This window comes from Pararge aegeria, chromosome 6, assembly GCF_905163445.1.
Source record: "Pararge aegeria chromosome 6, ilParAegt1.1, whole genome shotgun sequence".
Classification (NCBI taxonomy): domain Eukaryota; kingdom Metazoa; phylum Arthropoda; class Insecta; order Lepidoptera; family Nymphalidae; genus Pararge; species Pararge aegeria.
The window spans coordinates 6,706,451-6,718,187 of record NC_053185.1 but is presented as its reverse complement, the minus strand read 5'-3'; the positions used below and the strand labels follow the sequence as shown (position 1 = coordinate 6,718,187).

At 36.3% G+C, this 11,737-nt stretch overlaps 2 protein-coding genes across 2 annotated transcripts; both read right to left on the bottom strand.

The window, feature by feature from the left end:
- Positions 1 to 4,094: 4,094 nt before the first annotated feature.
- Positions 4,095 to 7,127, bottom strand: LOC120624184. The gene is made up of 2 exons (XM_039890557.1): positions 6,142 to 7,127; positions 4,095 to 4,191 (listed from the first exon to the last, which is right to left on the bottom strand). The coding sequence occupies exon 1, from the start codon at positions 7,052 to 7,054 to the stop codon at positions 6,158 to 6,160; it is 897 nt and encodes a 298-aa protein (XP_039746491.1). The 5' UTR covers positions 7,055 to 7,127; the 3' UTR covers positions 4,095 to 4,191; positions 6,142 to 6,157.
- A 1,286-nt stretch (positions 7,128 to 8,413) lies between these two features.
- LOC120624183 (putative leucine-rich repeat-containing protein DDB_G0290503) lies at positions 8,414 to 11,304 on the bottom strand. Its single transcript, XM_039890556.1, has one exon. It carries the CDS (start codon positions 11,268 to 11,270, stop codon positions 8,463 to 8,465), a length of 2,808 nt encoding a protein of 935 aa, XP_039746490.1. The 5' UTR covers positions 11,271 to 11,304; the 3' UTR covers positions 8,414 to 8,462.
- Positions 11,305 to 11,737: the final 433 nt, after the last annotated feature.

The window sequence follows — 11,737 nt, the reverse complement described above, 5'->3', positions numbered from 1 at the left end:
TTGGCACTTTTGGTAGGTGTGATGCTGTTGTAAGTGTATCCAAGGAATTTTAAACAGTTGAAATACACACTACATAACTAGTTAATATCGGAATAAAATGTTATCCGTCATTTGTATATTAACAACAAATCCAGAGCGTTAACAAATTATTATTGAGGTCAGTGCCTACATAACATTAAAAACTCAAATACGATGTCAGCAGACACTTAAAAATTACGATGGAAGTTGATAATTAATTTTTACGATGCGCAGTTTATCTGAAGTAAGATCTTTTTCTGTTTACAATCGGATGAGGTGTGTTAGTATTCAATCCCAGACTTCCCTACATATGCCCAATACATCCCTCTGAAATCCATCTTTGCAAGGTTCAATAGATTTGAAGAATATATCGCTGTTTAGGGGCACGAACCGAGATGGCTTCAGATTGCGAAAAATATTCTGAAAACAAAAAAAATAAATAAAAACTCCATTACGGAATCAAGCAACTAACTTGGCTATATGTTACAAAAGACACCGCCCATATATGGTATCACTTATAAGTAACTATAATATAAGGAAACTGATATAGAGACACCAACGTTACTATACGTGATACGTTACTAACGTAGCAGTGATAGCCTAGTGGTTAGAGCTTCGGCATCCCTTTCGAGGGGACCTAGTTCGATCTCCGGCACGCACCTATTACTACTATTACGGAGTTATGTGCGTTTTTAATTTAAGCAATACAAATATTACTTGCTTGAACTGTAAAGTAAATATATTGTGCATGCTTAATAATTCTTTATATATAACGTTCTTAAAGGTGTGATGACTATTAATCTACATATAGCCAGCGAGGTGGGCTACAGCATAAAACCTTCTTTCTCATTTTGAGAAGAGACCCGTGCCCAATAGTGGGCCGGTAATGGGTTGAATTCGATATAGATAAACCAATATTGACTCTAATTGTTAACTCTTCGGGTTAGTTTATAATAATATCATAGAATTAAATTAGAATTTAAGTTACAAATGCAAAGTTACTTACAATTGGTATATCCGGTCGCTCGTTATTAATTTCCTCGAAAATAACTTCGTCCTGGTCAAAGTTCCCGGGGCGAATATGCCGCGCTTGGCAAACCACGCCAAATATGAGCAGGATTATTAAAGTTTTCATGGCTATGTTTTTAATAACGTCTTCCTATCGATAGCACGACTTCTTTACTGATAGGGGACGTTCGCTGTTTTTAAATATATCATCCAAGTTATCACCAGCTGCGTTGACTACGTCACGTAGCTTGTTGACTTGCGGCGTGGGGCCATACAGTCTCTTAACATCCCGTTTCGTCATCGAGTGACGCAAAAGGTTTTCGCATGAACAAACAATTTGCAGTTAACGCAAAAACGTTCGTGGTACAAAGTTGACTGAAGTTTTTCAAATTCATATATTAACCGTACCTACTCTGGTTATTTTGGATAACAATGCCAAATAATATAAGGACGCTTAAACCGTAGCTATTATACAAAATTTTATTTTATTTAGTACCAAAAAGAAAAGGTTACACTTATCTCTATAATAGATCTTTACTAGTGACCCTGCAGTGAGAGTTAAGGAGAGAGAAAGAAAATTGGTTGACTTGATAAAATATACTACTAATAATTAAATAAAAAATATATAGTACATAATACATACTTCTTTAAAAATAAATATTATGAGGGAAATATACGGCTGCTTCAGTCTGATTTTAACTTAATGTTCTAGCAAACTAGATCATACCTAACAAAGATGATTAAAATAATCATACTCGGTCACTTGCTTTAAAAACATTGTGATAAATCCAAGTTATGTATCGCAAGCTGCCTACGTTACTTACGTCACGTAGTTTGTTGCCACTTTGTTGCCTTGCGTTTTGGGGCCATATCTTTGCATCCCATACCGTTTAAACCAAAGTGAAAACCAATTGCGTCACAATCTTGTGACGCAAATGGTTTTCACATGAAAAATTTAATTGCAGTTGAACAGTTTACGCGATAGGGTTCGTGGTATAAAGTTGGCGTATTTCTTATTCCTACAGTAACATGACAGCGGTTGGTGGATGCTAGCCACATGTGTGCCAAATTTCATCAAGAAGGTTCAACGGTTGAGCCGAACGCATTTATAATATTTGTACTGATTTCTTTTATCTCTATGTGACAAATCTGAAATAATGAGATCCGACTAAGAGTCAGAGTTTTCAACAGATTCTCATACTCTTTTAAGTGAAAACGCTCAGATCCATATTATACAAATTATTTACGTAGTATTTGCGAACTTTGACTATAACATGTAGAGAAAATGTATTCCAATTAAAAGGAAAGCAACTACATTGTCAATAACAATAACAGGGAATTACATAGAAATATAAAAGGAAAATTTGCACTAATGATCGCGTTTTACTATGTAATCCGCTTGGTTTATCAGTAAATCGATTGATCAAACGCAATATTATATCTGGAAATGACAAGTATTTCGTAATATTATTACGTACGTACGTTTGATGATTGTTTACAAGAGTGCACCTTCTAAATTTGCATGCATGTGAAAATTATAACTATCCATCTTTTCCGAATCTGAAAAAAATTTAATAGTGGATTCAAATCCTTTTTATTTATATTATAAGTAGTTGACCCGCGCTACTTCATCTGCACCAAATCGGTTATTAGCGGTTTTAATATCTTAAAAAACATAGAACTTAAATGCAGCGCCACCTACCGGGTTTTATTTCCGAAATAAGATAACTGATAGATATTCTTTCTATTATTATACGATGCTCGCGGCATTTTTCTTGTTTTAAGGATTTCTATGCCTTCCCGTCGTAACTTTTAAACGATAGGCCCAATTTTAATAATTTAAAAAGGAATTTGCATTTTTATTTAGATAATGATTAATATCATGATAGGAATGCACCCGAACCTTTCGATTGCATCCGTGTTTTGATTGACAAATTAAAACAAAAGCAGTTATTGTGACTTAACCATAACAGTTAGACATATAGCCTCGCGGACTTTCTGTAGATACTAATATAACTTGAAACATGTAGTACATTATTAGTATCATCAATCATTTTCACGGCGTACGCCAGTAAAGCTCCAAGTCGTTATGACATCTTTAACAAACATCGTTATATTTAAGCCAATTTACAGAAATCTATGGTAAAATATACCCTTCCGCATGAGTCATTGTTCTTTACTGAAAACCGTATGAAAATACATTCAGTAGTTTATCGCGCCATGACAGACAGACGCGGCTGGGGACTTAGTTTTTTAATAATATATTATATATGTATATAGTATTAAGGGAGTAGCTGCTGCCCGAGACTTCGTGCGCGATGTTAAGATTCCGGTAATTTCGGTTCAGTGGGGTAGATTTTTATTTTTAAAAATCCCACAGAAACCTTTCTTCGTTTTTCTACGTCCTCCAGGATAAAAACTATCGTTATGGAAAATTTAACATGATGAGTTTTTTTTTGTTTTAACTATGAAGTAAAGCAGAAGTAACTGAGGCCGTTTTTAAATTCCGCGGGAATGTTTCTCTGGTACATTTTATACCCATATCCGAAGTGAAAGTGTGTGTAGCATATTTCAAGATTAGTTGAGTGGTTGAGCGGAATATATTGAACAAACAATCTAACAATTAAATAAATAAAACAAACGCTCTTCCGCATTTATATCTACAAAAATATGGATGTAAATGTGCGTCTGGTTACGACGCACCACTCGCACCACAGGGCACGGGTCTCACAATGAGAAAGGTTTAGGCCGTAATCCGTCACGCCGGCCCAGGTTGAATTGGTGGAATCCAAGAGCCTTTAAGTACATTATTGGAGAACTCTCACTATGTGCTCACGACGCTTCACCGTTGAAACGCAAATAAGTAAGAGGTGCGTGCTGGGATTCGAACTCGACCTCCCGAAAGGGAAGCCGTCCCGAAGTCCTAACCAATGCTCTAACCTAATATCACCGTTTACGGGATTGGTAAAATAATGAAAATAATCGTTAACCAGTGAGTAGATCTAGATTGATAGATTAGCTCGTAGATTTATTTATTTCATTTTATTTATCTCTTTTCTTCTTCATAGTATTGCCACACTGTCTCATTGTATAAAGTTGCGCGTGGTCGCGGTGCGCACTGCAGGTTAGTTCCCATCATCTCTCCTGGCGGGCATTCTTCTTTGTCTGAAATAAGTTAATAAAATTTTGAATTTAAAAATCCATGACTTTAAATAGTTAACATTATTCGACTAGTGAAGCCCTTTCATTTTCCCATATTGAAGGAGTTGTGAAAAAAATGTCATTTTCCTTTTTTTAGTGGCTAGACTAATTCAGCTTTCAGCTTTTGAAAAAAATAACAAAATCGGTTCATCCGTTTGGGAGCTACGATGCCACAGACATTCACAACCACATATACACGTCAAACCGGGTTAAAAATATAAATCATTACCAACAACCTATAACAGTTCACTGCTGGACTAAACGCCTCTTCTAAGGGAAGGTTTGCCCATAATCACCATACTGGACAGACGGGATGACAGTTGCAGTAGATGGTAGTACCCGCTTCCGTTTTTGGCTGCAATATCTATAGCCCCCAGGTGAGAATACAGTCCAGAGCTAACTAGTAGTGGAATAAATAAAGGTTGTCTTAAACCGACTCAAATAACGATTACTGACAGTCTATTGAGGAATCATCATTTAGTTTAAATTAGCACGGAAACGAATGCAATACTTAGTAATAGTGAAGTTACAATAAGTACCTACTTATACGTGTTCACTATTACCTGAAATTTTCCACGTAAACTGTAATGGTAGGTATTTGTGTTTAAATGACAATGTGAGATGCTGATACTAAAAGGGCACCCTGTTCGTTTGTTTTGGGCTTCTTAAATTGCGCGGTTGGGTCCCTCGCAGCTTTAGTATTTAATTTACGAATTTAGTTATCTCACTACTATCTACATATTTTTTATATAAATTTCCTCAGCTAAAGTGCCATCTATGTAACTATGTATTTGAATCCCTATCGGTAGGGATAGGGATTCAAATACATAGTTACATATTAATATTATTAATGTTTATGTAAGTTTGTTTGTTACGCTTTCACGCAAAAACTGCTTAACCGTCCCTCATGAAACTTTGTACACATATTCCTGGAAATGTAAGAAGTAATATTGAATACTTTTTCCGATCCCGACATTAAGCTCGGTTCCTTTGGGAGAGGGGAAGAAAGGGTTTTACGGTTTTACACCATAACTCCGACAAATTATAACCGATTTAAATAATTATTTTTGTACTATAGAGGTTATAATATGTGTTTAATTTTGCCCAAACTTTGTGTAGATCTGATGAATGTGGTTGGAGATAGAGGACAGAACTCCTCAGCGGAAAGCAGCAAACACCTCATTTAAGGCTTAGCGAAACTGAATACTTTAATTTTTTTTAGACTAAATTGAATGCCACATCGAAAATCAAAATCAAACGCAGAAGAAGTTGCGGGCAACAGCTAGTTAAGAAATATTTTACTTTGACTTTGAAATGATTTACGATTAATATAAACATAATTTGTCCACGGCCAGCTTTGTTTAGCTACCTGCTTACTTATATACAGGATTTTTATAAATAATACTCCCGAGATCAATGGAATAAAAATAGGCAACAAATATCGCCAAAGGATAAGGTTTCCAAATGGCCGGGAATTCCAAAATGTGCTGACTACGGTTGTCCAATAATTATGTGTTACTGTCATGTGTTTCTAAAGATTTAAGGCACGGTGAGAGGAGCTTAATTTGACTTTTTCATGTCCAAGAGATAAATATTCCTGCATCTGCTAGCATCCTAACTGTTAAAGTTCTTTAAACTAATTAAAAAACTGAAAAAACGCTCTCGCTTTACTCATACTTTGTATTTTTAGAATTGATTTACAGTTCCTTTCGTTCGAAGTCATAGTTATAAAATGTCTACTGCCTCGTTGATCTAGTGGTTATAATATCTGTCTGCAGATCATGAACTCCTTGGTTTGATGCCCGAGTCGACATACATACTATAAGGGTTCTATTGTTTCTAGTATAAAGGTCGGGACCCTATAAACTACAATAAAACAATAAACTTTATAAGAAAATATTTATTACCACTTACAAACAAATCTCATACATTATTCTCTCTTGGCTACCTTTTCACCACTGATATGACCACCACTAATATCAACATGGTCGTGCACCTTGTTTTCCAATAAGTTTGTATACGCATGGGCGTATGGTACTGGAATTGAATTATGATTTTCCAAATTCCCGTACGTAATTTTCGGTGTACAGCCTAAGAGAATTGGTATAGCACAATCACTTGTCCCATGTGGAAAAGAAGCATATAAATATGGAATTCTACTAGACTGTGGATCACTCGCGTCACGTGGAAAAGGTATTGGCATAGTTGGCAAAACGTTCTCCATAATTGAGTCGTATTCGAGCTGTTTTATTAAATCGTCATGCTCATGAAGCTTCCTTTGACGACGAATTTGACTTGGGAACCATTCTTGTTCCAACGGCAGGGAGTTCCCATAAAGTCTTGCGTATACGGGTGGTAGAGTCCTCACTGGGGGTATATTAGGATATGGCACTGATGTATAAACATTCGGATTCGTGTAAGGATACCAAATATCGTTGTATTCCTTACGTCGTGATCCCGAATCATTTGAAGGGTCAACTTGATACATGTAGGGACTGTACGGATAGTAATGTCCTTTGTGGTAAATTGCACGTCTATATGGGTCGGCGTTAGGCGTATTCACTTGATTCAATGATATAAATTCGGGGGAAAGCAGGCGATTCTCCATAGCAGGATCTTCTAAATAGTTTTCTGTTTCCAAACATGTTTCCGATGAATCCTTTTTCAAATCCAGGTCTCCTCTTTCATTACTGTTGCTATCGGGCGGAACAGCTTCTATGATCGAAGTTCCAGGATTTTCATAATATTGATTTTGATTTGCCAATGAACTGTGCAATGCGATTATTAGTACGGAAAAAAAAATAACTGAATACAGATAGTGCGGCATGGCTTAAAGCTTCAATAAAACTATGCGTTGGTTATGAATTATTTTTTTGTGTTATAAGATGGAAGTGTAGCGAATATCAAATTTCGCACTCATCCTATAATTTTTGCGTTGTCTCGTATTACACTGTGAATATATAACGCAACATAGAAAAGTAATTAATAAAGTCTACATAGACAAAAATTTACTAGAGTATCACAGTATAGAAATTATGACTGCTTCTATGGTCTTGTAGTTGGCATGTTCGACTACGGATTGCGAGGTCATGGATTCGATTCCCGGATGTAACGCATTTATTTTTTTCTGTGAAGAAATCAATGATATTTGCCCCAGTTCTTTGGAGAGCACATTAGAACGTCAATCCCGGTTACTATCACTAACATTTGATAATACAATACACACTCGCATTATAGCAGCCTGGTGGGTAAATGCTTTATAAAATGATATGAATTAAAATTTTAAATATTAATGTACACTATATTGAAACTCTGAGGGACTTTCAATATAATGTACATTATTTTACTAGTCAAGCCCTTTCATTGTATACACGTATTGAGGAAGTTGTGAAAAAAAAATGTAATTCGACATTTCAAACAAAATATTCTTAATTCATGTAGGCCTATCATTTTATTGTCGTGGCCATCTTGGTTTGTAATCTATTATATTGTATATTAATCTACTAGTCAAGCCCTTTCATTTTATACAGTTCCGGCACGATGGCGATGGCGCGGGGAAACCCGATTAGGGAATGCCATCCCCGAACTCGTTTGCCCGCTGCCACCTTAGACTGAATCATTACTTAGGTACCACCAGGTGAGAGAGACTTGTATTAAAATAATTATAAAAAAGGTCACATAATTTATTTAAGTAAAGTGTTTCCTGTGTGTTTATCTATATTCTATATATATAGTATATATATGCAGTGCCGGATTAACCACATTACGGTAGCAATTGCTACGGGCCCCGCGCGAAAGGGGGCCCCACATATTTAATATCACTCATCTCTGCCTGACTAACTGACTGACTGACAGACGGACACGCACACGCACACAGACATCGCCTATAGTAATTTACTAAACTATTAATTACTTGCAAAATTGTAACCTATAGATAGCAAATACGTATTGTATTTAAGATACGTATTGAATTGTATTTTTATCACTTTATACATAAGAACCCATAGCAGATCAAGGGCTCTTTTATGGAATTTGGGCCCCGCGCTTGCTTAATCAGGCAGGCACTGTATGTATGATATAAAAAATTTATGGGCATGACAAAAATACAAATAGAATACAGAAACTGTGCTTTATTATAACTTTTGTGATGTATTTAGTACAGAAATAATTAAATAAATAATACAACTATTCCGCTAAATTATTTATCGTTCCAAAATTGAAAGCAAATAATACCGTTATTGTGTTTTATCGAAAATCAACTCAGGTTTGTGATTGAAAGGTATCGAGGACTTCTGAACCTTGATAGTTGGTAGTTCTTCAGTATCCTTAGCGTCTCGCTTCATATAATACACGAGATCATCTTCAGATCTATAAGCTGGGGCTGTGATTGTACCAGGATGGGCTTGAGTTTTGGCCAAAGTACCTGGAACAACAGAAGGCGAGCAGCTCAACATCAACGGGATACCGCAACCTCCAGTGTTAGCATTAGGGAACAAGCCAACCGCACCGGGACTTGCACCAGTCATAGGTAATCCTGAACCATATCTGGCCGTGGCATGATGATGGTGATTCCATGGCATATCATTATGCTCAAAAGCTGGTTTTCCCATAGCACCTCTCATATTCATGTGCATGCTTGGCTGCATCGCACTATCCATATCTGACGCCATCGCGTGTTTCATAATATGTAGATGCTCATGCATTCTTGGACCAAGTTGAGACAAATCATGAGTGTTAACTAAATTATGAGCAAATCCATTTTGGGATGCTTCATGTATATGTCCATCGTGAAATTCGGATAAGGATTTCAGATGATCGTGTTGATGTTTTTCTTGAGCCAGTCGCATTGAGAAAAGGTCTCGTAAATTATTATTATCAGTTACTTTGTTCTGCATGTTCTGGTGCTGATTCAATCTCATAGTTTCTGGAAATGCGGTTTTAGCGTTTGCCTTCAGTAGATTTTGTATTTGTGTCAAACTATTTTGCTGTTTTTCTTGAGCCCACTGCATAGATAAAGGATGTTCATGATCCTCAGTTAATTGATGTCCTGTGTTGTGATCTTGGCTTAAACGCATACCTGTGTGTTCATTATGGAAATGTTGTCCATTGTTAAGTTCACCTATTTTAGTAGGCGTAGTGAGATCTTCCGTTATTGATAATGGTGATCCCTGGGCTCTTTGTTGATTTTCATCTGCCCAACGCATGAAGAAGGAATTCTGATCTTCAGTCATTCGCATCCCTAAATGATCATTACGATGCATTTCATTAACTTTGTGTTCCATATTTTGATCTTCAGTCAATTTCATCAAAGAATGTGTATTGATACTTTCGTGTTCATTATTAAATCCTTTAGTTGATGATAATTTAATGAACTTTCCATCCGCAGAACGCATAGTGTTCAAAGGGTTTATATGAGTATTGTGAGGTATATTTGTTTCCTTTTCTTGTATTCCATGACTTATACTCTCAATATGCCTGTGATCTTCATCAATATTGTGCACTGATTTTGCTTGTCCACCGGTAAGCGATGTTTTTGCTTCGATAAAGTCTCCTTTGTGAGTTGATTTTTCCATTTCGTTGTTCAAGCTATGTTTCACTTCCGAGTGAGTTTGGTGTTGGCTTACATCACTGGCTTCCATTGACATATCATGTAGAGCAGTTTTTGCCAAGTTTACCTTATCATCACTAGATTTATCTATTACTAATGGAGTCATATCTTCTACCTCCGATAGTGCGGTTTTTTCTGTTTTCATTTCCATATCATGTGTTTTGCTTTCACTTTCCAAATTAAAGTCATTTACAGCCTTTAATTGTTGTTTATGAGCATGATCACGAATATCTTGATGATCATCAGATTTTACACCTTCTGTTTTTAAAGACTCTTCTACCGTTGGTGTAAATTCAGAGCTTTTCATTGTTAACGTGTGTTCGTTTGATTTTTGAGTATTTCTTGTCTCACTTTCATGGTCATTCAAAGGCTCTTCAGTAATTTTTTCGCTCTTTAAACTGTCACTGTGTAGTTTAATTTTTAATTCCTTGTGTTCTGAAGGAGCCGTGAACATATCGAAATCCGAATGCTTTTGTAATGCATCGGATTCATCTGCTAGCAATCCTACGTCGCTCCCAGTATTTGATTTAAGTTTAGAGTCAACATTAAAGGTGGATTCAGTATGTTCACTTTCTCTTATTTTTGAAGAATCGTCTTTATGAGTAGACTGTAAGTTTGTTTGTTCAGAGTCAGACTTGAAGGCATCTTCTATGTTTCTGGCGATTTCAAAATTTTTCTGAATATTATCAATAGCTTCTTTCCATTGAGCTAGTCTATCTTCATCGGATGATGCCATTAATTGAGAATCTTCAGTTTTTGAAACAGTCACTGGTAAATTCAATGTATCAAGATTTCCAAAATTTTGGTAGACATGTTCTAAGGCTTGTCTAGCTGCTTCAATGTGTTGATGAACTGCTGAATCATCTTCTAACTCTTTATCCTCTATGTTTACCAGTTTTGCTGAATTATGCTCCATTTTATGGAAACCACGCTGCAAGTTTTCAACTGCTTCTTTTGCTGTCTTGATACTGTTTTCTATTTCTTGCTCAGAAATTTCTTCCTTTAGTCGTTCCGATGTAAAACAGCTTACCATATTTTTTGGTGACCCAGGTTCCTCGTCACATAATTTTACTTTAACTTGCTTCCTGCAATTTTCGTGTGGGTCAGCATGAGCCATTTCTTCATCGGAGTCGCGGTATACATGGTAGCCAATTTTCTTTTTCACAATTATTGGTTTTTGGAAGCCAAAGCTTCTTCCTTCCGTGGGTGATAACCTGGAGCCTGATTTGGGCGTGCCTTGAGTCAGTTTATCTTCCGCTCCTTCCAGTGTCAATCCAGTAGCATGGTGGTCGTGAAGCGGAGATTTTTTCTCCCTTTGTATGATCGTGGGAAGATTCTCAAGCACAGTCTCCTGATCTTGAAGGTTATCGTGGTAGTTCGTTGGCACAGCCGAAGCTATAGTTGCCACTGCACAGAGCAATATAGTAATCTTCATTGCAATGCTTTGCTGGATATGATGTTGAGAGACATGTCTTCAGGGCATTTATACAAAAAATATTGTACCCCTACACAAGCCGTCTTGATTCAAACGTGATATCAAACACTAACAGAAAATGCTAAGGCGACGAATTCCGCATAACGGAAGCGAATTCCTAAACTTGAATCAATCGTGAAGAGATCACGAATATTTTCTCTACTAATATAAAATAATTTTAATACGTTGTCTGTGTATTGGTTTATGCATCACGTAATATGACTGGTCGACTAAACAATTTGGGAATTATTTTTGAACGTATTCACAAATACTATTACAAACTTTGAACAAAATCGGTCAACTAAACCCTGAGTTTAATAAATACCACTTGAACTTAATTTCCCAAGAGTAAAGCCGAGAGAAATAGCTAGTCAAGATATATGTTACGAATAGCTTAGAACATAATATAGGATAGGGATATTAGGGAA

Excerpts from the sequence above, each read along its gene's own strand:
- LOC120624184 (XM_039890557.1), bottom strand. The coding sequence starts at position 7,054 with ATGCCGCACTATCTGTATTCAGTTATTTTTTTTTCCGTACTAATAATC.
- LOC120624183 (XM_039890556.1), bottom strand. The coding sequence starts at position 11,270 with ATGAAGATTACTATATTGCTCTGTGCAGTGGCAACTATAGCTTCGGCT.